The 27,072-nt window shown below is 58.9% G+C and overlaps 1 protein-coding gene across 3 annotated transcripts in view; it reads right to left on the reverse strand.

Annotated features, from left to right (window-relative positions):
• LDB1 (LIM domain binding 1) overlaps positions 1-27,072 on the reverse strand; it is a 47,498-nt gene that overhangs the window by 10,050 nt on the left and 10,376 nt on the right. For 2 of the 3 annotated variants that reach the window (XM_073354587.2, XM_073354586.2), the window contains exons 2-3: positions 856-958; positions 46-90 (exon numbers count right to left, since the gene is read on the reverse strand). In XM_073354587.2, the coding sequence (XP_073210688.1) occupies positions 46-90; positions 856-958 (148 nt within the window). Of the gene's footprint in view, positions 1-45; positions 91-855; positions 959-12,935; positions 13,028-27,072 lie in introns of those variants that run through there. The other variant, XM_073354588.2, reaches the window with a different exon arrangement.

Consider the following 27,072-nt stretch of genomic DNA (forward strand, 5'->3'; position numbering starts at 1 on the left):
GCGCGAGCAGTGACCCCCGCCCCCCGCCGGAGCGCAAGCTCTTACCCTATCCCGGGCTCCAGGTACGTCGGTGGGTACATGGGGGTAGGTCTGCGGAGAGAGGCGCCGACGGGCGGTTAGGGCACATCCCCATGGAGCCTCAGACCTAGCCTGTGTTGTCACCCCCTCCCTGCCCCCCGAGTGACAGGCTGCCCGGGGCTCTCTGCCCCCATCCCAGGCTGGCAGGTCTCTCTGCCCCCAGAACTGGGTCAGATTCTCCCCACACACGGCCTGGGGAGCCCAGCCCCCCTGAGCCCAGCCTGGAGCACAGAGCAGGCGGGAGGCACGGAGGTTCCCTCTAGTGATCAGGTGCCACGGGAGCCGTCTGGTCAGAGCACGGCGAGGAATACCCGTGCCCGGTCGGGGGGGAAACAAATGGACCCCGAGGATGAACCCCAAACACAGTGTGTGACCTCGTTTGGGGGCAAGGGGGGGTCGGACCTGCCCTGGCCACAGCTGCTTTACACCAGGATCTGGGAGCCAGGCAGGAGGGGGCTGGTGCATGGGTGCCTGTGGCTACCCCATTGCACTGTGGGGAGTAACCCACCCCAGCGCCACCCTGAGGCTGAGCCCCCTCAGCTCCCCCCAGAGCCCAGGGGAGTCAAGGACACCCCCAGGATCACTGGGTCTTCCATGCCGTTCTTCCACCTTTCTCGGGGCTATTAACGCCCCTGCCTGCCGCCTGGCACCTCAGCCCACATGTCTCTAACCTTCCCAGCCCCGGCCACACCACACCCGCCCTGCCGCTTCGGGGCGGCCCACGCATGCAGGGGGACCGGCCCCCGCCGCTCCGTGCCCCGCGCAGCCGCCACTCACCCCACATCTCGATCCAGCATGGTGCCCGGGTGGAAAGGGGGGAAGGCGTTGCCGTTTGGGGGCTCCTTTGGCGAGTACAGCTTGAATGACTTAGAGGAACAGCCTGGCGGGAGAGACAGAGGCGTGGGGGGAGCAGGTCAGTGGGATGCGCAGCCCGCAGCGCTCGGCCCGTGACGGAGCGAGCAGCACGCATTGCAGCTGGGCCCCGGCAGGATCGGGCCCATCAGGCTAGGCACAGCCCCCCCACCCCCGCTGCAGGCGGTGCGGCTGGGAGGGGCCGAGGGACCTGAAGGAGCCCACTCTGCGCCGGGGGCCAAGGACACTGTCCCATGGCCCCGGGGTCTCCTCAGCTGGCCTCGGAGCCTGGGAGCTCACAGACCCAGCTGTGTTTGGGGGGGGGATAGCAGGGGGCTGCGGGTCGGGACTGAGGGGTGCCGGCATAGCTGGGGGGGGGAATAGCAGGGGGCTGTGGGTCGGGACTGAGGGGCGCCAGCAGAGTTGGGGGGTGGGGGGGATAGCAGGGGGCAGTGGTTGGGATTTTAGTTCCCTGTCCAGTCCCCTCAAAGACCCTGCATCACAGCAACCGCAGAGGCCAGGCCAGGCCCGGCTCCCCACACCACACCAGGGTCACCGAGAGCCCAACTCAAGCTCAGGCTCTGGCCGGTCCCAAAGAACCAGCGCCCCCCACCCCCACGTGCATTCAATGCCGACGGGCCGGGGGGGGAGGCACAAGGGCCAGGATCCCACCCTGTCCCCTGGCTGCTCCGACAGGAATGTCAGCAATGCAGGGCAGCGTGGGGCACGCCTGCCCCTCCAGTCCCTCTCTGGCAGCAGGCGGGAGACAGACCAGCTGGGAGGGGAGGCGCGGCGGATCCTGCCCCAGAGCCGGCGGGTCTGCGGCCTGGCTGGGTGCACTGACGAGCCCTGGAAAACCAGCCCCGAGACTCCCAGCTCCATTATAAACACCTGGCACCGCCCCAGAGAGGCTCAAGGCATTCGTAGGCATCAGTGGGTCGCCGCTATCTCAGAGGGGTCTTTGCCTGTCCTGGGCCATGCTGGCTCCTCTGGTGGGCAGGGCAGTTCTGGGACGGACAAAGGGGCTGGGGGGTCCATGCAGGGTTTGTTGGTCTGGTTCAGGAGCTCGCGGGTTCCAGACACCGGGTCAGTAACCGCTTAACCACCCCCTGGCCCCGACTGATGAAAATCCTGTCCTTGCTCTTTGCTCAGTTTCCCTTGGTACCCGATACCTGGGTGAGGGGCTGCCACAGCTTTGCCCACATGGACTGGCCCAGCCAACACCCCCCGAGAGCTCTCAGGGCCCAATTCGACCCCAGGGGCTCACGTTCACAGAGATCCCTCTGCCCCCTCCAGCCACGGGCGCTGGGGGGTTGGGCTGGGCCCTCTGGCCATTCCCACTCTGATACCAGCACCCTCTGCCACCCGGCCGGGTCAGCAACCCCACAGGCCAGCTCCACCAACAACCCGGCCTCGTGCCCACTCAGCCAGGGCCAACCTGGCCTCGCGCAGCACCCCCAAGGCTTGGTCCTGGGGCCGGCCAGGCAGGCATCAAAACGGCACAGAGCTGGCAGCCCCATACCTACCTCCCCCCAGAATACACCCAGCCCTGCCCCCACCAGCACTGCACTCCTGCCAGCCGGAGCTAGGGCCCAGCCTGACCCTGCTCGGAGAGGAGCCGCTCCAAGACACCATCCCCGAGGGAGACCCTGTCTCCGAGAGCAGGGCCCTTGGCAGCAGGTCACCAATTGGGCCTCAGCCCCCAGCACCTTCTCTTGACCCCAGCCCTGCTGTGGCGAGGCTGGGGGGCACCGATCTGGCACTGGGCTGGGAGGCGCAGGCAGGGCCCCGTTTGCAGGTACTGGCTTCTCCTAGCTGCCCCCACCGGAGCGGACAGGAAAGGTGCCCAGCAGGAGGGGACGCTCTCTCCCAGGCCAAGGGGGGAGGCCCCCCAGGGGGCGTAGGGCCCAGCTGCCGGGGCGGCGGGTCCGACAGACCCAGGTAATTCATCCCGTCAGGGCCGAGCCCCAGCGGGATCCAGCCCCGGCCAGCGTTGGGAGTCTGAGATTCCAGCCCCACTGGGCCGCCTTGCCTGGATCGCGGGGTCAATGCCAGAGCAGTCTCTGCCCGGTGCCATTCCCGCAGCCCCAGTGGGACCCGATCCCCCAGCCCAGCGCCAGGCTTGGCACGCCGGCTCCCCCCGGAGCAGCTGGAGCCAAGGAGGCGCGTGATGTGGGGAGGGAATTCTCCCCAACCCCATCACTCCCATCCTTGGCTCCCTCTGCATGCCGCAAGCCGGTGACTCAGCCCCCCTCCCCTGGGCGCAGGGCCAGCGGCACAGATGGGAACTGGGAGCAGCCAGGCAGACCGGGATGGGCTCAGCCCACGGACGGGCGACCTCCATCCGCATAGGATCATCCTGCCCCTGGAACCACCAGGGCCACAATCTCTATCGGGGCCGCTCCCAAGAACCCTCCTCACTGCCCCAACAACAAACAGCGGGGTTGTGAAAGCCTCGGGGAGCAGCAGGGGGGTGTCAGAGCTGCTGGAGTGACCAGGGCCCATCATGCTCCCCACGTGTGAGATCAGCCGCTGACAAGCACCGCAGTCGCCTCTGACCACAAACGCCGAAGGAGAACGGCACCAGAGGGCGACGCAAAGACGGAGCTGCTCCAAACCGAGACGTCTCCTTGTCCCAGGGCTGCGCTGAGGTTGCGGCTGGTCAGCAAAGGAGCACGGAGCCCAAAATTCATGGACCAAAACAGGGGTTTTGGAAATTTGACGGGTTTATTTGCCATGGTGCCAAGCCGCCAAGGTCTCTGTACCCAAAAAATTCCAGTGACTTCTCACTGCTGGACGATATCACCACTAACATCTTCGTGGCAAGATTTTCCCCACTGTATTTCCCGGTCAACTATCCACGCTCCAATCATACACAGCTGCAGCCACAAGCGTCCATCCCACCCCGTTGGCCAAGCACCCCCTTAACACTGGTTACTGGAGGCCAAGCAACGCACAGAGCCACACGCCAGCGCCCGGGTCTCCAACCTGCTCCACTCCTGCATCTTCATCGCCTCCTAAACCCCCAGCTCTGTGTGTGCAGGAGAGAGAGACCCCCACGCCCCAATCACTCCGTCATCCTTACTGATGGCTCTCCTCTTCGGAAAGCCCCGGTCCACTGAAGCCCCTAGGCGCCGAGACCCACAGCGACGGTTCCCCAGTTTCACTACAGTTTCACTGTACGGTCCCCAGTTTCACTACAGAGCGGTGGATGCTAAAATAAAAGCATTTGGCCACCTCGTGGCATTCCCTCTCCTTGCAACAACAGCGCAGTTCCCGGCTGCTGCTGCCTGCGTCTGCAGAAGCACAGAAAGGATCGTGTCTGGATCAGGGCCCCGCCGTGCTGGACACACCTGAGGGAGCCGTGGCCTGAGGAGAAGCGCTCAGTGCAGGAGCTCAGCCTGGTCTGCTCCCAGGGACCCACTATCCAGTGACACGCCCCTTTCTCCTGCATTCGGTCCTTACGCCCATCGGAGGACGTGGCAGGAGACCGTAAACTCTTCCAGGCAGGGACCACGTTATCTTCCGTGCACGTGCAGGGTATTACAGTGGCACTTGCAAAGAATAGCAGTCCCGCGGGCTCCCGTGCTGGCCGTCCCCAGGGGAGCTCTGAAGGCTGTGCGGACCAGGACGGCATGAGGGGCACTGCTTGGTTTCTCTGTATCCGGCTGGTCCGGGTAGCCTGTGGTAGCTTGGTAGCTGCCGCGAATATCCCGCAAGTTCTATGCACCTGCTCCGACAGTGGCCTTCGTGTCTGGGGAGCAGCCAGGGTCTGCACACGAGAGGCTTCTGGGTGCTACTGTAACACCAGTAATTAATCCCAATCCCGTGCTGTGAATGAAGTGACGCTGTCTGAGCAGCAGCACCCCAAAGGTGTTAGCTCAGCGGGAAAACCCACCAGGCAGGAGCTGTTCGTGGGTCCTCTCCAGGCCCTGGGGAGAGGGATGTTCAGGGATTGTCACGCACTGAGCTTCGAGCGAATGCCCGCGGCCGAGTAATACATGGGGCTAACGCTCTGTCCCTAAGCCACGGTCGTGGCCCCCGAGCATCCTGTGCGTGGGAGCGACACCCCAGGGGTCATTCCGGAAAGGGACAAAGCCCAGAGGAGGAGGGGTGGGAGAGAGTTTCAGTTTGGGGCTGGCTGGGAACATGGAGTGAAGTGCAGACAGGGTTGTCTGGCTCACTGCCCCCCAAAATGGACCCAGCTGACGGGTCCTGTTCTCTGCACCTACAAGCTCTGTTTTAGACCATGTTCCTGTCGTCTAATAAACCTCTGTTTTACTGGCTAGCTGAGAGTCACGTCTGACTGCGGAGTTGGGGTGCAGGACCCTCTGGCTTCCCCAGGACCCTGCCTGGCTTCATGGGGAGCAGTTCCAGAGCATCGCCCGGGGACTCCGTGACACCCCCCCACCGAGTAATCATGGCTCCTGGAAGTGGAATCGGAACTCTGCGCCCCAGATTCCGCTTGGTGTTGCTGAGCCCGGGCCGGGGCTCCTGGAGCAAACATCGCTGCTAGAGATGGAAGGGCTGGGTTGTTTAAGAAGTCCGTCCCCTCCCATTCTGCAGCCTGCCCTGTGCCCCGACACGCAGCTTCGTCCAAACGCTCTGAGTCTCAGGGCTTCCAGCACTGTCCCATCACGGTGCAGTAGGCAGGAGCGTACCGGGGAGCTCAGAGACACAGCTCCATCAAATCCAATCACCGAGAGCTCACAGCGAGGGGCTGAAGCTTCACCCCGATAGGAAGGCAGCTGTCCTTGAGGTGGCTCCTGGAGACTACATGTCCCAGCATGCAACACTCCACCCTGCTGCAAATAAGAACTGCTCGTCTCAAGGTGCAGCACGGTATGCTGGGATCTCCAGTCTCCATGTGCCTGGAGGGTGCCCACCTGGACCCCACCTGGGCTTGCGAGCAGGCTGGTGTTTCCAGCCCAGCCCTGGGAGGAGGTCCTATTGGGATCCAGGAAGTGGGTGGGCCACAGGACCTGGAAACCAAATAAGTACGGGAACAACTAATGAAATAACAGGGACAGGAGTGCCGTCAAAGGGGCTCTCTGCCTTTCCAGCCAGTCCTGAACGGTGCAGTCCACTAACACACTCAGGCAGGCCTGAGACCTGCTAGCCAGAGACCAATACACCAGACAAAGGGGGAGGAGAGGGAGTTCCAGGGTAATGCCTTGGTGATCAAGCCCAACCCCCCCAGCTGCCAGGGAAGGAGGAACATGCTGGGATTGCTACTGACAGGTGCCATCCTCGTACCTGTTCTGGGGTGTCCGTATCCAGCTGGTGGGGGTCTAATGAAGTCCACAGGCTCCCTGCTCTCTCATCTGCCCTATGCAGAGCCTCCTGACAGGGGGGAAGACGAGGTCTCCCTCGCGCCACCTCCCTGGCCTCAGGGTTATGGGTTCTGCTCCCCGACAACGCTCCAGCTGTCCCCCAGCAGCCACAGTGTAATTCTTGACAGCTTCCCTGCTGCCGCCCCCCAGGGGCTCAGAACAGCAGCAGGGAACTCGGCCGGAGTCTTGCTAATCTTGCCTTGATGCTCTGGGGAGATGTGCTGGTGGCAGACTCAGGAGGACAGCGCTGGGTCAGATCACCCAGGGAAGGCTTTCTTCACTGCCACAAAGGAAAAAACCTCTTTCCTGAAGAGGAAAGCTGCCCGCTGCCCAGAAGGTTTTCTCACTGGCTGCTGGCGAGGGCATTTTTCTAGTTTGTAAGAGCCCAGCAGCATTATTTTGGCAGCTCCATAGCTCCGTGTGGTGCTGAATGGTCAAAGGGACCCTGTCCCAAGCACCCTGGTTTGGAGAGGGCTCAGCGAGACACAGGGTGGAACAGGGAGTGAGAACTCTGAGACTGTTCAAGGGCGGGGAGTGTCTAACAGGGTTCTTGTGGCTACCGTTGGCCAAGACTTGGAGCATGGATCTTGTTAAAGAGATGGAAAGTTTAAAGGGATAAATAGGAGGTGAGTGGCTATTTCTTGGAAGCAGAGGAAATTAGTGAGGCCATGTCTGCTCTACAAAAGAATTCTTCCGTCGACCTCATTGCCTCTGCACCAGGGGTTGGGACAGCTTCACAACAGCGCTCGCACCCCCTAAGCGATGTGTCTGTGTTGATCTCGTGTTTAAATGTCAGACCAGGCCTGACTTACACTCCATTGACACAAGTGAGGGTCAATCTGGTTCAAAACGCAGGTTTCAGTCGGGGCTGGCACTGGTGGAACTCACGCCATCAGTTTTACGTCCGTTTGTTACCCCAGTGCAAATCCCTTCACGTAGCCCGGCCTGGAGGGAGCCCCCTCTCCATGGGTCTGAATGACCTACAGGGAGAAGGGGGACCTGACGTTCCAGGGATTTCTAAGGTGGAAAAGCCCCCAGCTTTCAGGTCGTCTTTATAGATGATAAAGAAGCAAAGTACCTCTGCAAACCCAACGGTGTATTTAACCCGACGACTGCGCAGCGAGGCACATAAAAGTCAGGAAAAGCAGACACACCCGTCCAGTACAGCTGTACTATGAGGAGCTCGTGCCGTAGCCGCGGGAGCGTTCCCGGTGCAGGGCACTGGCAGGCCCAAAGAGCTGGCCCCGGAAAGGCAGGAACAGGTGGGATACGCGTTAAAAAACTGACCCGTCCCTCCTTCGGCTGGGCATCCAGCTGTGGGATCCTCGCCCTGGGGGAAGCTGCTGGGACTTGTGGAGCATCCTGCCCCGGCCGAGAGGTGCCCAGAGCCCAGCGGGGATTTTCCCATCTCTCTCTCTCTCCCAGAGGGACTCACAAATAGACTGGCCTTATAAACACTGACTTCCATGACATGGGCTCTGTGGAGCAGGATTCCCAGAGATCCCAGGAGGGAGGTTGAGAAGCCCCAGGACAAAGCGTGAGCTGAAGACTGGGTTTTGTCTGTTATGTGCTTGTCTGGAAAAACAAACCTACTTAATGGAGACCGGGCATGGCAGCGAGGGCTTGTTACGCTGGGGAGAAGCCCTGCCAGGCTGCATATGGTGCAGAACGTGGGAACTTCGGTCAGCCCCGATCCCAGAGGAGACGAGGTGGCTTTCTGGTGCCCAGTGAAGAGGGGGAAAAGAGAGGCAGGGTGCCGCAGAGCGACTTCTGACCACGAGGGGGTGCTCCCGTATTCCAGGGATAAAGAAGGGAACTCGGAGGGTGAACAGGGACACATCCTGGTCTAAACGATCCGCTACTCTGATCTCCTGCACAACACCACACACTCCCCTCTCCTGAGTGACGGAATGACAAGCCCCTTGACAGAGAGAAAAACAGACACGTGGTCCATAAAGCTGAGCCCAGGGCCGGAAGCCAAGAACTTTGGAGTTTAATTCTGGCCTCTGCCAGGCATTCAGCGCATGGCCTTAATCAAGTCACTTCACCTCTGTGCGCCACTTTTCCCACCCGTACATGGGACGATACCAGTCTGCCCAGTGCACACGAGGGAAGCCAGCATCGCCAGCCCAGGAGTTCCAACCTGTGAGTCAGGCCACACAAAATCATGAGATTTCTTTCAAAAACAATGAATTTGCAGGGCTTTTCATTTGCTTTCTAGTTTCTGAGCCTTTACGGTCACACTCAGGTCACAGCTTCAGGATGTCCTCCATTCCCACAAGGCCTAGAAATTTACTGTAACAAAAGCCAAAGTTTGCCCCGAATCTCCTGACTCCAAGAGCTGGGACTGAGAAAACCACCAAAAGTACCAGCCTCGGGATCAAATGAGGAAAGCTGACAACCACATGAAACTGACCCGCTCTGCAGGAGAGGCAGCAAAGTGACTCGCACAGAGCAAACAACCTAGAAAAAACAGCCAGAAGTCATTTGCTCCTCTACTCTCTCCACTCCAGGCCATGGTCTGTTGAACCGAGGACCCTAGGTTTGTCAAGTGCTTGGATTGGGAGAGGACACAGATCCAGGGAAGGGCAAGGGAGGAGAACAAAGATCAAACAGAAGAGGTTACAAATTTCCCACCCAGGCCCCAAATGCTGACTGGCGACAGCTGGCAGAGCAAAGAAAGTATCCCCAGCAGGGAGAGCCCGAATGTACGAACCCACAAGTCCAACGAGCAGGGCAGCTGCCGCTCTGGATCCCAGAGAGACACCCACTGATACTACAGGCCCAAGTCACAACAAGCAGACATAGGCAATGAGTCAACCCAAATATTGTGGGTTTCCCCCCCACCCAATAGATCTGTAGAGCTTTCCATCTACCAAGTCCTGCACAAATATTAAGCAACCCTCACACCTCCCTGCGAGGGAGTTAAGGATCTTCACCGATCTGTAGGCACCTCTCACTTCATTGCTGCACACAGGAGAGATTCAGAATTTCCCAGCAACAGTGACTAGAACTCGGGACTTCCTACTCCAAAGGGACCCGGGACTCTCCTTCAGCTACCTGCGGTACTGGGCCCATGACACACAGCAAGGCAGGTGTCTCCGTGCAGCAGAGTGCAGTCGTGACACAGGCGCCCTAGCTGGGTCATTGTGATGTTATCCCCATCTCACAGGTGCAGACCAGATGCAGGGCAACTCCCCCAAGGACACACGCTCAGGGGCTGAACCCAGATCTCCCAGTCCATGGCCTGACCCACAAGACAGCCTGCCTCCCTCACTCCGAAGGGAAGACGACAGACCCGTATCCCTGGGGTTCACAAGCTGTGGATCCACACTGCATTTCTCCTCACCCCCATTATTTTAATTCCCAATACACAGAGGGCCCTGGAGGGAAGCCTCTGGGGGCTGCCTGTGTTATTAGCCGGGCTCTAGACCAAGCCCTTGCCTACATACAAACCTGAGCCAGTTTAAAACCAGACCTTTAATGAAACCGGTGCAAGCAGGTGTGTAAATCAAGGCCCCAACGGCTTTGGCCCCAATCCCACCACCGCACCCTGGGGGCACCTGCACAGGGCAACATCCTGGGTTCTGACTGCAGCTATGGGGGCTTAATCTAAAACAGGTTTTTCCCAGGAACGACCCCAACTACACAGAAAGACCCCCGTTTCTTCGGAGTGGGGGCAGATTATAAAATAGCTTCGCTATTTTAAATTGGAAAACTAGCTACAGCGCCCCAGGCTCAGCCCCATACGCAGGGCACAGTCCCCCGGTAGAGCGGGTATCAGAGACGGCACTTATTACACAGGACAGAGGAACAAACATCCCAGCTCCCAGTAGAAGGCGCGAGAAGACAACTTATAAGAATCTGACAGGGGAAGTAGCATGAACCAGGTTCGGGAGCCAGATCCCCACGCAACTCTCACTTACCGTGGGACCCTGGGCAAGTCACTTAATCTCCTGTGCCTCAGTTTCCCATAATCACCTCTTTGTCTGTCTAGGCTGGGAGCTCTGCGGGGTAGACTCTTGCTCTTACTGGGTCTGTCTACACTGAGTGCAAGCCCCGGGTTAGTAGAGCTCGGGGGAGCAGACCCTGGCTTTGTTAACCTAGGCCGTGAGCGGCTCCCCTCCTATGTAACCCCAGGTGTGGAATTGTTGAGACCAGGCCCCAGCGTCTACCCAGCGTTATGGGTGGTTGGACTTGTCCCTGCATATCCCAGACTTCCCAGTGTCCTCCCAAAACGGGGCTGCTCTGGCCCTTTGTGCGCGGGAACACTGCCAGAGGACAAAGGAAGTCGGCCCAGGGCATTGTGGGACACTTTCGGCGAACTCCCAGAGCATGGGTCCAGTAGGACTGTGTCTGCACTGCAAAGCAACAGGGCTTGAACCCTGGGTCCCGGCTTGACTCAGGGTCAGACTCTCCACCCCCATGAGGCCCTGGGTCCGAGCCTGGGTTAGTGCAACTGGCGTCTAGGCGGAAGAGGGGTTAGGTTAGAGGCCGAGTTTGAACCCTGGGCTTACGCTGCAGTGTGGACGTGCCCACTGCGAGTAGGTACAGAGCCTTGCTCAGCTGGGGCCTCCACATGCTACTGTGAGAAGGAAGCCCCAGGTGGCATCCCAGGGAACACAGGCTCACCTCCCAGAAGGGTCATCTCCAACCTCCATCCATTTGCTACCCGTCGCGGGCCAATTGTTGGACTGGGGGTATGCCAGGAGAGACTGTCCGTGCCGCACCGCTCACGGGGAGCTTTCCCAAAGGGCGTGTTCTGCTATCAACATCACCCGTATTGCGGTACAGCCCCAGGGCCCCGACCACGGACCACGACCTCAGCGGGCCGGGCACTGGACAGACACAGAGCAAACAATCCCTGCCCCAGGGACTTTACAGCTGAAGCTGTGCCAGACAACTGGCCAACAGCCTGTCCCAGCCTGAGACCACTGCTTAGCATGCTGGCCAGTCCTTTCCCATCGTTTTCTTCTCCTCTCCAGTCTGTCTGCATCCAGCCGGTCTCTCTGGTGGTTGGAGCAGGAACCATCCTTCGGGGTCCTGCTCCATGACTCCAGCACCCAGACACTATGGCTAACACAATCAATACAGAGTTGGAGGGCAGGCTGTTAGAGGCGTTAGGTAACGTGTTCGAACAGTCCAGTGAACGCTCCAACACGCGCTAGCTGGCAAGCCGGGGGGCGGGGGTTCACATTCAACTCCACCTACTTAGCATGTGTGCGATGCTACACAATCTGCTCCACACTGGAGAGTTACAACGCTAGCCAGAATGGGTCAGCTAGCACCCAGTGGGATTCACCCGGAGTCCCACTCCCCTGCCATAGTGCAGCAGGTCTTCCCACCCCGACAGCTGCTCCGTGGGGGTGCCCCGGGCGAGATTGTTCAAGGAGCCCCCTGGGTCTGCGGAACCGTATCGAGGGCTGTCACAACGGTACTCGGATAGAACGCCACCAGCCTAACGCTCCCACGCGTGTTCATTTCACAGCAACAGATGTAGGATTACTATAATTTGTACCATGGTAGCACCAATGAGCCCCCATCCCGGAGCAGAACCCTACTTGCTGAACAGCCATAGAACAAAAAGACAGTCCCTGCCCCAGAGAGCTTCCAGTGTAACCGGAGAGCAGGATTTCCAGCTCAGTACGGAGTTTCTGGGGCTTGGCCTACACCGCCGGTGGGTCGCCGCACACCCCTTCCAGCCCTGGCCACGAACAGCAGAAGCCTCATCCCACATCAGGTCAATGCTTTGTCTATTTATTGTCATTAATTTGTACGGTGGTCGTGCCTGGGCCTCCTGCCATGTCTGATCTAGCCACTGGTCCATCTAGTCTGGGATCCTGCCTCGGACAGTGGATGCTTCAGAACCGAGAGTGAAACCCCTCTAAGGGAGGCTGCTACACTAACATGGCTCTGGGGCCAACAGGTGGACGGCACGAATCCTGGACCCGGGGTTTATATCCCTGACACATTGTACTTCATTGAAAGTCACTAGTGGGATGAGTTTGGGGTTCTCAGTCTAGTCCCTGTGGACACTGGCCTGCCCTATTGCAACACCTGCCCCATCCCCGCTCACACATGGAGAATGGGGGAGCCCTCTACCAAAGGGGGGGGGGGACAGCGGGGCCCTGGCAAAGCCACAGGGAGCGCGGGAGCGGAGTAGCAAAGGGGGCAGCCGGCCAGGAGGAAAGGGCCGGGAGGGGTACGGGCGTGGGATAGCAGCCGGGGGTACAGCAGATGGGGGCAGAGCGGGCCAGCCCTTGTCCCCACACCGGGCCGGGGGGCTGCTGTCAGTCCCTCTCCCCTGAGCCCTAAAATTCACTCCCGAATTTAAACCAGAAACACAAAGACGGGGGAGGGAGCCGTGGATGCCCCCCCCCCCCCGGCCCAGGCAGGGGGCTCAGCACAGAGAAACCCCAGACAACAGCCATTGTCCCGCCGCCAAACTTTGCAGAACTGATGGGGGGGGGGCGGGGAGGGGGGTCCCGGGGCCCAGGAACACGGAGCAGGTGGGGGCGTGCGGGGGGGTCCCCGGCACATGGACCCCCCCCCGCCGACCTAGCGGCGGATCCGCGCCGCGGAGGGGTTCCCCGGTTCGGGGGGGGGGGCGCCCCCGGCCCCTTCTGCCCGGCTCGGGCCCCCCAAAGGCCGCACCCCCCCGCCCCGACTTACCCGGGAGAAGAGCCGGGCTCCCGCCGGGGGCGAGCCGAGGGACCGGGGAGACACGCAGCGCGCCCCGGCCCCGGGCCCATCGGCGGCCCAGGGGCCCGCGCCGCCGCCGCCGGGCTGCCCACGGGGGGCCGCGGGCGCGAGTGGGGCCGGCCGCGTGGGGCGCCGCGCCGAGCGGCCCCTTCCTTTGTTCACGACCCTGCCCCGGAACAATGGCTGCGGCGCGGCTCGCCCGCCAGGCCCTCGGCGCGGGGATGGAGCCGCCCCCGAGCTCCGCACACGCCGCCGCCGCCCCGCCTCCCCCCGCGCCGCACGGGGAGACAAAGGGCAGAGCCCGCCCCGGGGCGGGGGCCCCCCCGGGCTCGGACCCGCCCCGACGCACCCTCGCCGCCGGGGCGCAGCGGGGGGCTCCTGCCGGGCGGGTGCGGCACGGCCCCGGGGCAGGCGGCTGGCTTACCGCACCCCCCGCACCCCCGCACCCCCGCCCCGAAAAAAAATCACAAGGGTTTTCCAAAATCCGGCACGCGGGGGGGGTTACCAGTCCCGAGCCGCGGGGCAGCGCAACTCGCAGGGCTGGCACCTTCCTTGCTCGCTTCTCTTTCAAGGCCCGCGGAGGGTCTCCCCCAAGTCCCCTGCCTCCAGGAGCTCGGGCTTTCAGCCGCACGCAGACTTGGCGGGGTTCCGGCCTGGGAGCCACGGCTCCTGCTGAACTCGGGCCGGGGCCGGGGCCAGCCAGGGCTCAGACTGGGAAATTCCAAGGATTCTCTGTTTCGGGTAGCCCCGGTGATGTGCCAGGTGCTTCCCCTCCAGGTGGAAATAAGCTGCCCTGTCATACCACTGAGCCTGCATCCCCCGGGGCCGGGGAGTGGCACCCACGTAAGGGTATCTGTTTAAATTGGTACAAAACCAGTTTGCTGCCCAGCCCGAAGGGGAGAGGAGCAGGGAGCTGGCCCGGCATAACTAGAATCACAGGGAAAGTGAGCTGTAGCTCACAAAAGCTGATGCTCAAATAAATGGGTTAGTCTCTAAGGTGCCACAAGTACTCCTTTTCTTTTTGCGAATACAGACTAACACGGCTGTTACTCTGAAACAGGGAAAGTGGGTCTTCAGGAGGAGAAGGCAGGAGCCTGGTGTACGGGCCCAGGGAGGGCACACCATGCATAGGGGGCTGCATGAAAGGAGGGTCTGGCTTCATGGCTCGCGCCCAGCGCCCCTCAACTGCTATAAAACCAGAGCAGTCGCATTTAAATAAATAAATAAAGTAAGGGCTTTCAGAGGCTTTTCTGAGATGCGGTGGTTTGGGAATTGAATAGAAAAGGCCTTGAGAAAATAACAATCAATCTGATCACATACTAACCGGCACATGCTGCCTGGAGCTCTGGGACAAAGCTGGTGCCAAGGCTGATGGAAGGATCGGGGTGGGAGAGGAGTAGCCCCTTTAATCTGTGGATTTTTAACACGGGAGGGGCCTGGGCTGTGAAATTCAGAGCCGGACTCCCCCAGGCGCAGGGATGTCTAGGCCAGGTGGTTATAACAAGAGTGACAAGCCGAGAGCAAGCTTGGGCTCCCCACCTTGTGCAGGCCCATGGGCCCGACCCATTGCTGTTGGTCCCTGGAAGACCCACTCATGAACCTGAATTTCCTGCTCTGTGCAGGAGCTCAGATGAGTGGACCATGCTGATCCCTTCCCCTCTCCATCCTGCTCCTGCAGCTGCCTCCGCTTCTGTCCCGCTCCACACACCAAGAGGGGCAGGAGCGGCTGGGCTGCAGAGATGCAGCGCTAGGAAAGAGCAGTCTCCAAAGGAACCGCCCCGTTCACTTCCTAACCCTATTTTGTGTCAGCCAAGTCAGTTTGGTTGCACGTGGCAGTTTTACACGGTTAGAAGCAGCTGCCATTTTGTGAGGCAGGGCAGATGTGGTATAATCCAGAGGAGACGCACACACTATGCTCTCTCCTGGAGACTTGGCTTTTGTTCTCTCTTCTTTTCCCCTCAACTAAATGGAAGAGTCATTCATAGCGGGCTGCTCTGGAAAACAAACAGACACAGCCAGACCCTGGGCATTTAAAAAAAAATCAACTCCGACACTAAAAATCATAATATTAGCTTAGAAATCATTATTTTAGAAGTAACGTGTTTTGCGTCTTTTCTTTGCCTTTGAGGTTCTGAGCATTTAGGGGTCTTTATTACAAGCTCTTCTCTGCAACCATGAGGGCTAGGAACTTACTTCTAAAAAAGAAGGACAACTAAGGTTCTCACATCACAACATGACTCCTCATTTCTCTGGGTGTTTGCACTAAGCAGGGACACCGGCTGCATGAAGTGGCCAGTGGTCTCGTTTGTCCTTGCACCATATAACCCCTCCCCGCAGCAAACCTGTTTCTGACAAAGCCGCCATCACACCCAGCACACCTGCCAAGCATGGCTACGCTGGGGTATTCTGGGGCACCTCTCCCATCGCGCCCTGTGCAGGAGCGGGGCCAAGCACTGAATGGAGAGAGGGAGCGAGGAACGGGGACGGGGGACAGAAATGCAGCAACTAAATGCGTCTAGCTGCCTGCACATATTAAAGAGAAGCCACTGTCCATGGTGACAGAGCTCAGGACCCCCGCACCGTGCGCGGCAGCCAACTGATACAACCCAGGCCTGGGAACTGCTGCTCCGGGGCGATAAGAGACTCCCGCCCCCGCGGTGACATGCCTGCAGCCGGGCTGGGCGAGGCAGGGGAGCGAGTCAGTGTGGTGAAGACAGCTGCACACTAAGCGCAGCTGGCCGGGAAAGGGTGGTGGGTTCTTCCCCCCATAGAAAATTATAATTCTTTTATTAGTTCATTTTTTGTCTTAGATTTTTTCATCAGAAAACTGCATCTTTTCCTGCTTTCCGCAACCAGAAACCACCTTTTTTTCCAATTTGAAATTTTATAAAGTTGGTTTTCAGTTTCTAAAACCCCAAATATTTCCAGTTTCTTGCAAACATCCCCCTCCGCCCCCCCTTTTTTTTTTTTTTTTTGCAATGGGAGTTTTCATGAAAATCTCCATTTGGTCAAGAAGCCAATTTTGTTTCAAAAACAAACATTTGAAGGGAAATTTTTCAGCCACCCCAGTGCTCGGCTGGGTCATGACGCCAGGGATGGGGCTCAGCGAATGGGAGCTCTGCGTGCAGTACCGTATTCTGGCGCGTGGTACCATGAGACCCCATCCCGGGCTCTCAGCCTCGCCCAGGGCCATGCCGAGCCAGGCGGTTTACAGTCTAGAAGGCCAGGTCCCTGCCCCACGGAGCTGGCAGCCCAGACGGGTGAGGTGTGGGCAGGACAACATGCCATCCCTGGGGTTGAGCATGTGTTTTGCTAACGTCACATGTACTGCTCTGAGTCTCTCCCCCCCCCCCAGCTCCCCACATCTGTACTGCTGCTACTTCATGGAGGGGGGATGCCAGCACAGCGGGAGGCTGTTAACACATCTGTCTGTCTGTCTGTCTACGGTACTTCAGGCGCGCCCATCACTGCAGCGTTGTCCCCGTCGTGCAATGCAGGTGGTAGGAGACAGCAACCCTCCAGTGGAATGCACGCGCACAAACAAACCCCCTATCGCACACCAACAATCCTGCTGTTGCACACACACGCCCTGATGTTATCAGCTTCACCCGGCTCCATGTGTTATGTCAGGGCCACCAGCTGGGCTGACACCAAGGCCCTCCGGACCGGAAACATGAGTCTGCATAGCCGGAGATCCACGCCTGGGGCCAGAACACCCCCCATGCTCAACCCTCTGACCCCACCATCCTTCTGAACTGTGGGCAATAGGGTCCCTCCTCCCCCGAGAGGCTGGGGCGGCAGCATCGGGGCGCCGTGTCCTTCCAGGAACGGTAACGGGTGCCATTCCCGTAGGAAGCAAATGGGGTCCCTTCTCTTCCGCAGGGAGGCAGCAGTGAGGGACCCCAGTACTTACACCACGGGGCGGTGGGTGTGGGGCAGGCTCCCTCTCTACACCTTTCCCAGGAGCTATCATGTTTTATTCAGCCCCCCCGCCAACAATATCTTCCCCCTTCACCTAGGCCTGCACGTGGGTATGCGGTCCTGTGCCACACACGCATGCGAGCACACACAGACACACGCGCCAGCATGCTGCGGCACCTCACACTTCTCTGTCCACTCATGTTCCTCCCCGCCCTGAGGCAGGTGCAGAACACCACGTGATCCCATGCGTGCGGACGCAGCTCCGACACGCTGCCCCGGCAAGTAACACATCTCTGCTGTGGTACCCACAGGAGACGCACGGCTCAGCCCACGGTGCAGGCTGGGGTGCTCGATGCATCCTCACCATCCTGTCTCTGGCTGCGCTGCAATTAACCCCCCGTGGCCAGCCAGGCCAGCTGACTTGAGTTCGCAGGGATTGGGCAGTGGGGCTGCCATGGTGGTTTCATGGCAGTGTAGACGTAGCCACAAGCCCCACTCCCACAAAGCCAGTGATACTCCTCACATGGGGTCAGGGCCCCAAGGTCAGCCGCGACAGGGCTAACCCCTCTCCTAGGGGCCATCCAGGACCACCCCTCTGGCACAGCCACCCCGTAACCATCCCACAGAGCCCCAGGTGGGGGAAACCCCATGCCGAGCCTTCCCGCGCTGGAGCAAGCCAATAAGCAGAGTCAGCATGGGGAACTCCCTGCAAGGGGCTGGAGCATGCCATCTTCCAGCAGACCTCAGCCAGGGCAGGGGGGACCCATGTGGCCCTGCCCTCACCCTGCTGGTCCCCCCCCTTTGGGAAGCTGGCAGCCCCCGCATGCCCGTGCTCCTAGGCTGTGCCTGGTCTTCTGTGCCCTCCCTACACGCCGGGCATGGCCAGCCACCGTCTACCTGGTGCACAGCATATAGATCAGGATGATCTATAGCTCGCCAGGCCCCCTGCAGGCAACTCAAGGCTCTGCCGCTCAGACCAGCTGCCTCTGCGTGCACCGGTGTGTGCGCACGTGGAAGTGCACACGTGTGTAAAACCACACACTGCCACCAACAGACCAAAAGGGCTGTTACACGTAAATCAGGTCTGCTGCAGCGCCCACGCACCAAGCAACCGACGGGCCTGGGCACCGAAAGCTACAGAAATGCAGCACGGCCCAGCAGACAAAGCACTAGCCTGCGGCTCAAGAGATCTGGCTGCTGTTCCTGACTTTGCCACCGCCCTGCTGGGTGACCCTGGCCAAGTTGCTTCCCCGCTCTGTGCCTCAGTTTCCCCTCTGTCCCCACCCTTTGTCTACGTTGCCTATTTAGCTAGCAAGCTTCTTAGGGCAGGGCCTGTCTCTCTCTATCTCTGCATCTGTGCGATGCCCAGCACACTGGGGCCCTGATCTTCACAGCTACACACTTCCACAGCACACATACATAGTAACAACAATGGGTAGGGGAAGGCAGATAAGTATTCGAACACGTTCAGATGGTGCCTGAAATGAAATGTGTGTCTGTTCATCCTCCTGTGTTTAAATGCTCTTTGTGCTAAGTGGGGATGCCGACGCAGACACCTGAGCTCACCCGCAGCTTGGCTGCTGTTGTATTTTCAAATACTGCAAAATTGGGCAATTTTCCCCCTTATAAGATCCAGCAGGGCACCAGATATTCCAGCGCCCGCGTGACAGTCACAGGGCGCAGAGACGTGCACGGCCCACGCATGAGTGTTTGCACATCGAACGCTTGAAGGCCGGTACCCCAGGACACCCAGAGGGAGGACATCCCTGTGATTCCCCCAAAGACTCAGCCGGCGGCTCACGTGGTCCTGCCCCACTCTGACGACAGCGGGTCCACGTGGCTGCAGCAGCCCCAGCTGTTTATGGTTACCACAGAGTTAATAATTAAATAGGTGCTGGCTGGAGAGGGAAGGCTGGGATGCAGCTGGGGAGGGGCAGGTCCATTCCCTCCCTCCTGAGGCGTTGGGGCCCCTTCTTGCATTTACGGGGTGCAGCCCAGCAGGGCCCCTTCACCCTGAATCCCCACATCTCTGGGGTCCTGATCCTATTTCTGTCTGCTGTCCCCCAGGTGCCTCCACAAACTGGCTCTGCCCCGTGTGTTCTGGGTGTGCGGGGGAGGGGAGAAGGATCTCTGAGCCGCTCGGCAGTGCGGGGGGCTTATGGCTACTGAGCAGCCCAAGTGGCACCCAGGCCCCATGCTGCAGGCAGGGTCTTGGGCTGTGAGACAGGCAGCAGCTGGCAGGGGCCTGTCGCATGCGCCGGCCCAGGGCAGGCCCAATGGAACACGTCAGGTGGGAAATCAGAGGCACCGAGGGTGGCTGGGGGGACTCCCGCCTGTTTCCAATCCCAAGGCCAGGGTGTAACAGCCCTGGGAAGCGAATGCCTCTGCGAATCTCCACCGCTCCCTAGCCCTGTCCCAGAAGGGCCCTGCTCTTGTGGGGTCTCCTTGGCCTTGCCAGCGAGCAGCAGCCTCAGACACGGGGTTCTTGTGATCTGGTAGGAATTGAGCTGAGATCCACCAAACTCACTGCACACGGGGCCCGGCTCCGCCAGCCAGCGAGCAGCACCTCTCTGGCACTGCTGGGCGGGGAACGGAGAGCCCAAGACACAGGGCTCCAGAGCACAACAGCGGCCCCCCGAGGCAGGCAGGCCCCCAGGCTCGGACTCACTGGGGCCACAGGTCAGGAGGCGGATTACAAAATCTGACCCTGTTGTCTGGTGCAGACTGTGTCTTCAAGCCCAGGGAATCCTGGGTGGCACTCGTTCCCAGGGGGCTGCTCCCGCTCACAGCCAGACCTGAGGGGGCTGCCCCCAACAGCAGGGGATCCCCTCATCCAATGGAGTCCTGCCAGCCCCCTGACCTCTGTTCTGCTGCACCCTGCCAGGCAGAGCAAAGCCAGCTCTGTCCAGGTCCTGCCCTGCAGCCCCCTGCTATTCCAGCTCCGGATCCCCCAGGAGGAGCTGGACACATCCCCTGCACGCAGCACCCTCTCCCCTCACACACCAGCCATTTGCAAGCACAGATCATGGCAGCTGCCACCACCAGGGCAGGGCTGAGTTCCCAGGCTACAACCATGGCCCACACTTCACTGCTGGCCTGAGCTAGATGTGAGCCAGCCTTCCCGAGGGGACAGGGCAGCCCGGCAGGTGTCGCCCTGCAGAGCCCCCGCCCTGGGGACAGCCCCGGGGCCAGGGAGTGGAGAACAAACTCCCATCCAGCAGACCCCGGGGGGGCCAGTGAGGGGGAGTACAGACACCCACCTAGGAGCTGGCCCATCCCCCTGCAGCTAGCCCTCTTGCCCCTCCAATGGGCCACGCCCCATAGAGTATGGGGCGCCCCCCCTCACACCTCGCTCAGGGCTCATCTCACAGGGAGTAACCACCTATCACAGGTATATGACACTTCTCAGGCTGAAGCCCTTCACAATCTCTACACACGCAGCACTGCTGAAATGCAGCCACCTCTGGGGTGGAGCACAGCAAGCAGCTGCCGCCAGCAGGCTGCACGAGTGGGGATATTCTGATCAAGGAAAAGCCCTGCTCCTCCCAAAAGGTGCTGCCAGGATCTTCCAGCCCCAGGTAGAGCAGACAGGGCTTTGGTTTATAAGGTCTTGACCCACACAGCAAAACCCTGGACACCAGCCTGCACCAGGCACAGTCCTTGTGCTGGAATGTCAGTAGCTGACCACTGTGTAATGCCAGCTGAGTGTGACTCCGTCCCAGCCCCCTGGCCAGCTCCTGCAAGGCTAAGAACTGGTGGCTCATGACTGGCCACAGGGGTTGGAGCACCAGGTCTCTGGTGTGTGGGGCCGAAGGGGCCCCCTCGGGCGGGGAGCTGCACAGACGGAGCCGAGCCCCGGCCTCTGCCCCCCACAGTGGAATACAGCAATCAAAGGCCTTGCGTCCTTGCTGGTACAGGGCGGGGAAAGTGAGGGAGCCTGGCGGAGAGCTCAGCCTGGGACTCCAGGGACACCAGCTACTCCAAAGCCTGAAACTTTGGATTCCCAGCAGTCCCCTGCAGCCATTAAGGCAAGTAAATTAATACGGGAAAATACCCCACCCAGAGCATTACACTCCATCAGTGCCTGATGGTTGCTTTCCCTGCCTCGTCTCTAAACACAGGCCTGGGGATTTATCGATCGAGTCCCAGAACATTACCATCATGAAACTCCTTTGGCTGAACTAGAGAATTCGGCCCCACCCTCCGATCATTCCACCAGCCCCCAGCACCAAAACGCCCCTTCCAATGGGACTGGCCAGGAGTGCATGCCCCCTGCAGCCAGGCACAGACCCACTCACAGTGACCAGCCCGTCTACCACCACCAGGATCAAGGAGCCTAGGAACGAAGCTGCCACGGGCCCGGGGCAAGCGCCAGCCGGGACAGGGTTCAGCACCGTACTGCCCAGCACCCCAGGGCTCCCTCGCTGCGCAGCTCCCCTGCACCCAGTGCAAGGTGTCTGGTGTTCAAAGTCTCCACAGGGCAGGCCCTGGCTCTGCTGAGACGCCCCGTCCTCCCGCGCTATGCGCGCACAACCTCCTGCCACAGCTGTCCCCCACTGGGCCAGCGACACAATCAACTGTCAGGAAAGGTTCGTGAGCGTGGGAGACAGAACTGTCCCAGGCACCAGGGACTATGGAACTCACTGCCACAAGAGAGAGGAGAGACTGGGCGTCACGACGCTCAGAGCTGGGACTGAGATTCTTCACACGCACACACCCCGCAGAGACACACAACACATGGCACAGGCACACACGGACATGCAACACACAAACCTCACTCTCATTCAAGTTAAAAAAATCTAACTATCCCCATGACTCCTCCGAGCAGAGAGCGATTGCTCTGTCAGGAGGGGGCTCAGATACTGCAGGGCCTGGGATCACATAATGCACCTAGACAAACAGGTCGCTGGAAGCCACCCCGGCAGGCAAAGCACATTGGGCTCACCAAGCTGCCAGAATTCTTGGAGAGTGTCAACAAGCACGTGGACAAGGGGGATCCAGTGGTGATAGTGTACTTAGATTTTCAGAAAGTCTTTGACAAGGTCACTCACCAAAGGCTCTTAAAAGCAAAGTAAGCGGTCATGGGATAAGAGGGAAGGTCCCTCTCATGGATCAGTGACTGGTCAAAGGGTTGGAATAAACAGGCTTCTCAGTGGAGAGAGGTAAGTAGCGGGGTCCCCCAAGGATCTGTACTGGGGCCAGCACTGTTCATCATGTTCATAAACAATTGGGGAAAAGGGGTAAGCAGGGAGGGGGCAAAGTTTGCAGATGATACAAAATTACTCAAGATAGTTAAGTCCCAGGCAGACTGCAAAGAGCTACAAAATGATCTGACAAAACTGGGTGACTGGGCAGCAAAATGGCAGATGAAATTCAATGTTGATAAGTGCAAAGTAATGCACACTGGAAAACAATACCAATTACGCATACAAAATGATGGGGTCTAAATTAGCTCAAGAAAAAGATCTCGGAGTCATCATGGATCGTTCTCTGAAAACATCCACTCAACGTGCAGCAGCAGTCAAGAAAGCTAACAGAATGTTGGAACCATTAGGAAAGGGATAGATAAGACAGAAAATACCATAATGCCACTATATAAATCCATGGTACATCCACACCGTGAACACTGCATGCAGTTCTGGTCGCCCTATCTCAAAAAAAGATATATTAGAATTGGAAAAAGTACAGAGAAGGACAACAAAAATGATGAAGGGTATAGAACAGCTTGCATATGAGAGATTAAAACATCTGGGACTGTTTAGAAAAAGAGACGACTAAGGGGGGATATGAGGGAGGTCTGTAAAATCATGACTGATGTGGAGAAAGTGAACAGGGAAGTGTTATTTACCCCTTCACATAACACACGAACCAGGGGCACTTAATGAAAGTAATAGGCAGTAGGTTGAAAACAAACCCAAGGAAATTCTTCACACAACGCACAGTCAGCCTGTGGAACTCCTTGCCAGAAGATGTTGCGAAGGCCAAAAGTAAAACTGGGTTCAGAAAAGAACTAGTTAAGTCCACAGAGGACAGATCCAGCAATGGCTATTAGCCAGGATGGTCAGGGATGCAACCCCATGATCTGGGTGTCCTGAAACCTCTGTTTGCCAGAAGCTGGGAATGGGCCACAGGGGATGGGTCACTTGGTGACTCCCTGTTCTGTTCATTCCCCCTGGGGCACCTGGCACTGGCCACTGCTGGAAGACAGGATACTGGGCTAGATGGACTTATGGCTTCACATCATGCCCTGAAGATCAACAGACTCAGGCTGTGTCAAAGCAACAGAGGAAACAAGCTGCAGGGCTGAGGGCTCTCAGCTGAGAATTTCCACCCCGCAATGTTAAGAGGAACAGTCCATGAACTCCCCTTGGCTTCTGGCCGTGGGGGTGGGGGGAGGAGGTGTTCTGCTAGAGGCTGGGAGGAAGGAATGGGACCTTTTCATGATGATTATCTATTTGTATTATCGGAGCCCCCAGGAGCCCCAGGCCATGCCAGGCGCTGCACAGACAGAACACAAAGATAGTATTTCTCACGGAGAATGAATCATTCACCCTGAAAACATCCCACCTCCTGCTGGATCATCAGGCCACAGCGGCCAGGCTGTGCCTGCAAACCCAGAAATGTGCACAGAAATTAGTCATCTTAGACATCAAATCCCATGGGGTTCCTGCAATTAAGCCCTTTGGATCCTGCATCTTGGAGTCTGAATGGGGGAAAAAATCACTCCAAGTGGCCAGGGCAAAACTCTGGGACGTGGAGCGAAAATGGCTGGAGGATGGTGAGTGACGGGGAGGTGCCCAAAGCCATCGCTGCTAGGACGGGGCTTATTCACCGTCTACATCAGGGGTCGGCAGCCTTTCAGAAGTGGTGGGCCGAGTCTTCATTTATTCACTCTAATTTACGGTTTCGCATGCCAGTCATACATTTTAACGTTTTTAGAAGGTCTCTTTCTATAAGTCTATATAATATATAACTAAACTATCGCCGTATGTACAGTAAATAAGGTTTTAAAAATGTTTAAGAAGCTTCATTTAAAATTAAATTAAAATGCAGCGCCCCCCGGACCGGTAGCCAGCACCCGGGCAGCGTGAGTGCCACTGAAAATCCGCTCGCGTGCCGGCTTTGGCCCGCGTGCCATAGGTTACCTACCCCTGGTCTACATCAACCACCCACAGCAGGGTGCACAGCACGACGGGCAGCGGGTACCCAGCTGGGAGGAGCTGCAAAGGGCAGGGGGCACAGAGAGATGCTTTGAGCAAGGGGGTTGGACTAGGTGACCTCCTGAGGTCCCTTCCAACCCTGGTATTCTATGATTCTATGACCCAGGGGGATCCAGAGAGACCTGGCAAACAGCGAACAGACAAGTAAATCCACCGGGGGAAAATAACCCCAGCCCTAGAGCCAGCCAGCGGTGAAAGCTGGGGACAGGGTGACAGCAGGCAGCGAGGAGTTTGCAATCTGAGACAGCTGCAAAAGGGCTGGAGCCGCACACACGGTGGGTGGGTGGGTGGTAGGCTCTGGTGTAACCACAGAGGCAATGTCACATTCACTCCCACGCGCCACATTACAGAGAGAGACGGGGAAAGCAGGGGAGCTCAGCAGAGAGCAGCAGAAATGGAGAGACTCCCCCTGTTGCTGGGGGGAGTCCCCTCAGCTCGCCTTCTGGGGAGACAGACCCTGCCTTCCGCCCCCACCCCCGCCTCTCTTTGGCTGTTTGCACACTGAGCTCTTCCCGGCAAGGACTGGTTCTGATTATATACCCGGCACAGCGGGGCCCTGATTTCGGCCATGGGAGGGCGGGGGGGGGGGGGGGGGGAAATCTGTGGTGCACCCGGCCTAGCGTGGCCGGGGGGGAGGGTATGCAGAGCCAGGCCAGCATCCTGCAGGAGTGGCTGGGCATGTAGGTAGGAGCAAGGGGAAGAAATGGGGAAAGGAACCTCTCAGACCCACACTCCCAGCCAGGGAACTGAACCAGGCTGAAAGCGATCCGCTCTCCAGGAACGGGGGAGGGGGAAGCCCCCAGACTCAGAATAATCCCTCCTGCTGGGACGGGGAGGGGCTGGAACTGCTGGCAGCTGCGTCTCACCCTGGGGCCAGCTCCATCCCTCAGCCTCCAGCCAGGTGTTGTCTGCTAAATCTGGGCTCCCCCCACTCCAGCTGCTGTCTGTCTTCTGTCCCCTGGGCCCCCACAGCTGCTGTGGAAGGGGGTGGGGAGGGAGCCTTTGCTAAACGTCCCCCCCACAGCCTCTGCCTTTGGGTCCAGAGCAGTGAGGTCAGGATGAAACCGACCTGATGCCTGACAGTTTCCCTGGTGGGCACAGGGCCTGGCAGAGCAGCCTGAAACTGACCGGAGCCTCGTGAATTTCACTCCCAGTTTGGCAGAGCAGCAGCCCCAGGGCTGGGAGCCCTTGTCTGCAGTCTCTGGCAGGTATCACCGCACTGTTACGCAGCTCGCCCACGGGGATAGCTGCTCCCAAAACACCAGGGCCAGAAACGCTGGGGGTTTCTAAAACATTAAAAGCCAGATTCTGCAGAAGTCGATGGCTCAGCCCCCAGTGGTGAGTGGGTCTTTTGACACCCCGTAGCAGGTCTTTGCATCTCTAACGGCTCTGGATTTCAGCTGGCCACATTAGAAACCATGGCCCGGGCACGTCAGCCAGAACCTCGGGGTTTGACAGCTCCCGACCCCATGGATTTTCTCAGGTTACAGAAACGTTCTGGTTTCTGGCCATTCTCCCAGCCTGAGGCTAGTCTCACCAGCCAGGCCGCTCCTGCTATCTCCGCACAGAAAGGTGGCGTGAAGGGGGTCTGGCTGGGCCAGTGTCCTGGGACCACATGGGACTGTGTGTGTGTGTTTTCCCCTCATTTATGTTGGTTTCTCTGGGAGCTTTTTGGTCAAGTCAAACCAGGAGCTGCACATAGATGGGAACAGACCCTGGCCTCCTGCAAACCCAGCACAACTTCCACCTGAGCATCCCTCAGGCCATCAGCGACCATCTGCTAATCCTCACACCCCCTCAGGGAGAACAGCACCAGCGCCAGTCTACACAAGGGGAACCTGAGGCACATCACTCTGCCCAGAGTCACACTGCAAGCCAAAGGCAGAGCCAGGAAACTGACTGCCAGTTTTCTGCTCTACCCACTCCCCTCCCAGAGCTGGGAATAGAACCCAGGAGTCCTGGCTCTCAGCCCTCCCTTTTCTAACCCACTCCCCTCCCAGAGACAGAACCCAGGAGTCCTGGCTCCCAGTCACCCCTGCTCGAACCACTGGAGAATGTCAACTCCATAAACTATAAATATTGATTTTAAAATCAGCTTTTCCGTCCCCCATGAGGGTAACCCGGGTGCAGTGTCTCCCTAGGTTAGTCACCGCATGGTGTATTATGCACTTGTCTCCCCCGTTCAGTGCCGGGCGGCTGAGTGCTCCAAAGCTGCTCTCCCAATATAGCAGCAGCAAACGGCTCCATCAATAATGTATCGCTTCTGTTTCCTTTTGCTGCTTCTTTCCGGTTACTGATACGTGCCTTCTTCCTGTGGAACAGCCGCCCCGGTTCTGCCAGCTGGGCCGAAGGCAACCTGCTGCCACAGCGGCGAGCGCCTCGCCAGCGTCCACCAAACCGACGGCCACTCCAACCGCAGACTCTGCCCTGCCCGGGGGGGCCGCAGGGCGGGAAGTATCCCCTAGCCCAGTGGTTCTCAATCCTTTTTCTTTTTCATTTCGAATGCAGGTGCGGCCCCCTCTGGAAATCTACTGTTCAGTTCTGTTGCATCAGTTTTCAGTCTAAGTCTTTTGCGGACCCCTCAGACATAGTCCACAGACCCACGGGGGCTAAGAACCCCTGCCCTAGCCCCACACACCAGGGCCAAGCAACACCCAGGGGCTCACTGGAGTTTCAAGGGGGGAAAGACAATTAAAGCCACTGCCAAGCACAACCTGTCCCAGCAAACGCACTGATGGAGCCAGCAAACAGAACCAGGATACAAGAGGGGGGCCAGGCGCGACACAGAGATCAGGTGCGGGCAAAACCAGCACGGCAAGGAGCGTCCCCTGACGGAGGGGAAAACCAACAGGCTTTTCGGGGACCCTGCGATCTCAAAATCGCCCTCCGTCCTGATCCACAGCCCCCTGCTAGCCCAGCACCCCCCCCAGCTCCGCCAGTTCCCCTCAATCCCGACCCACAGCCCC

This window comes from Lepidochelys kempii, chromosome 7 (genome assembly GCF_965140285.1).
Source record: "Lepidochelys kempii isolate rLepKem1 chromosome 7, rLepKem1.hap1, whole genome shotgun sequence".
NCBI classification, from domain to species: domain Eukaryota; kingdom Metazoa; phylum Chordata; order Testudines; family Cheloniidae; genus Lepidochelys; species Lepidochelys kempii.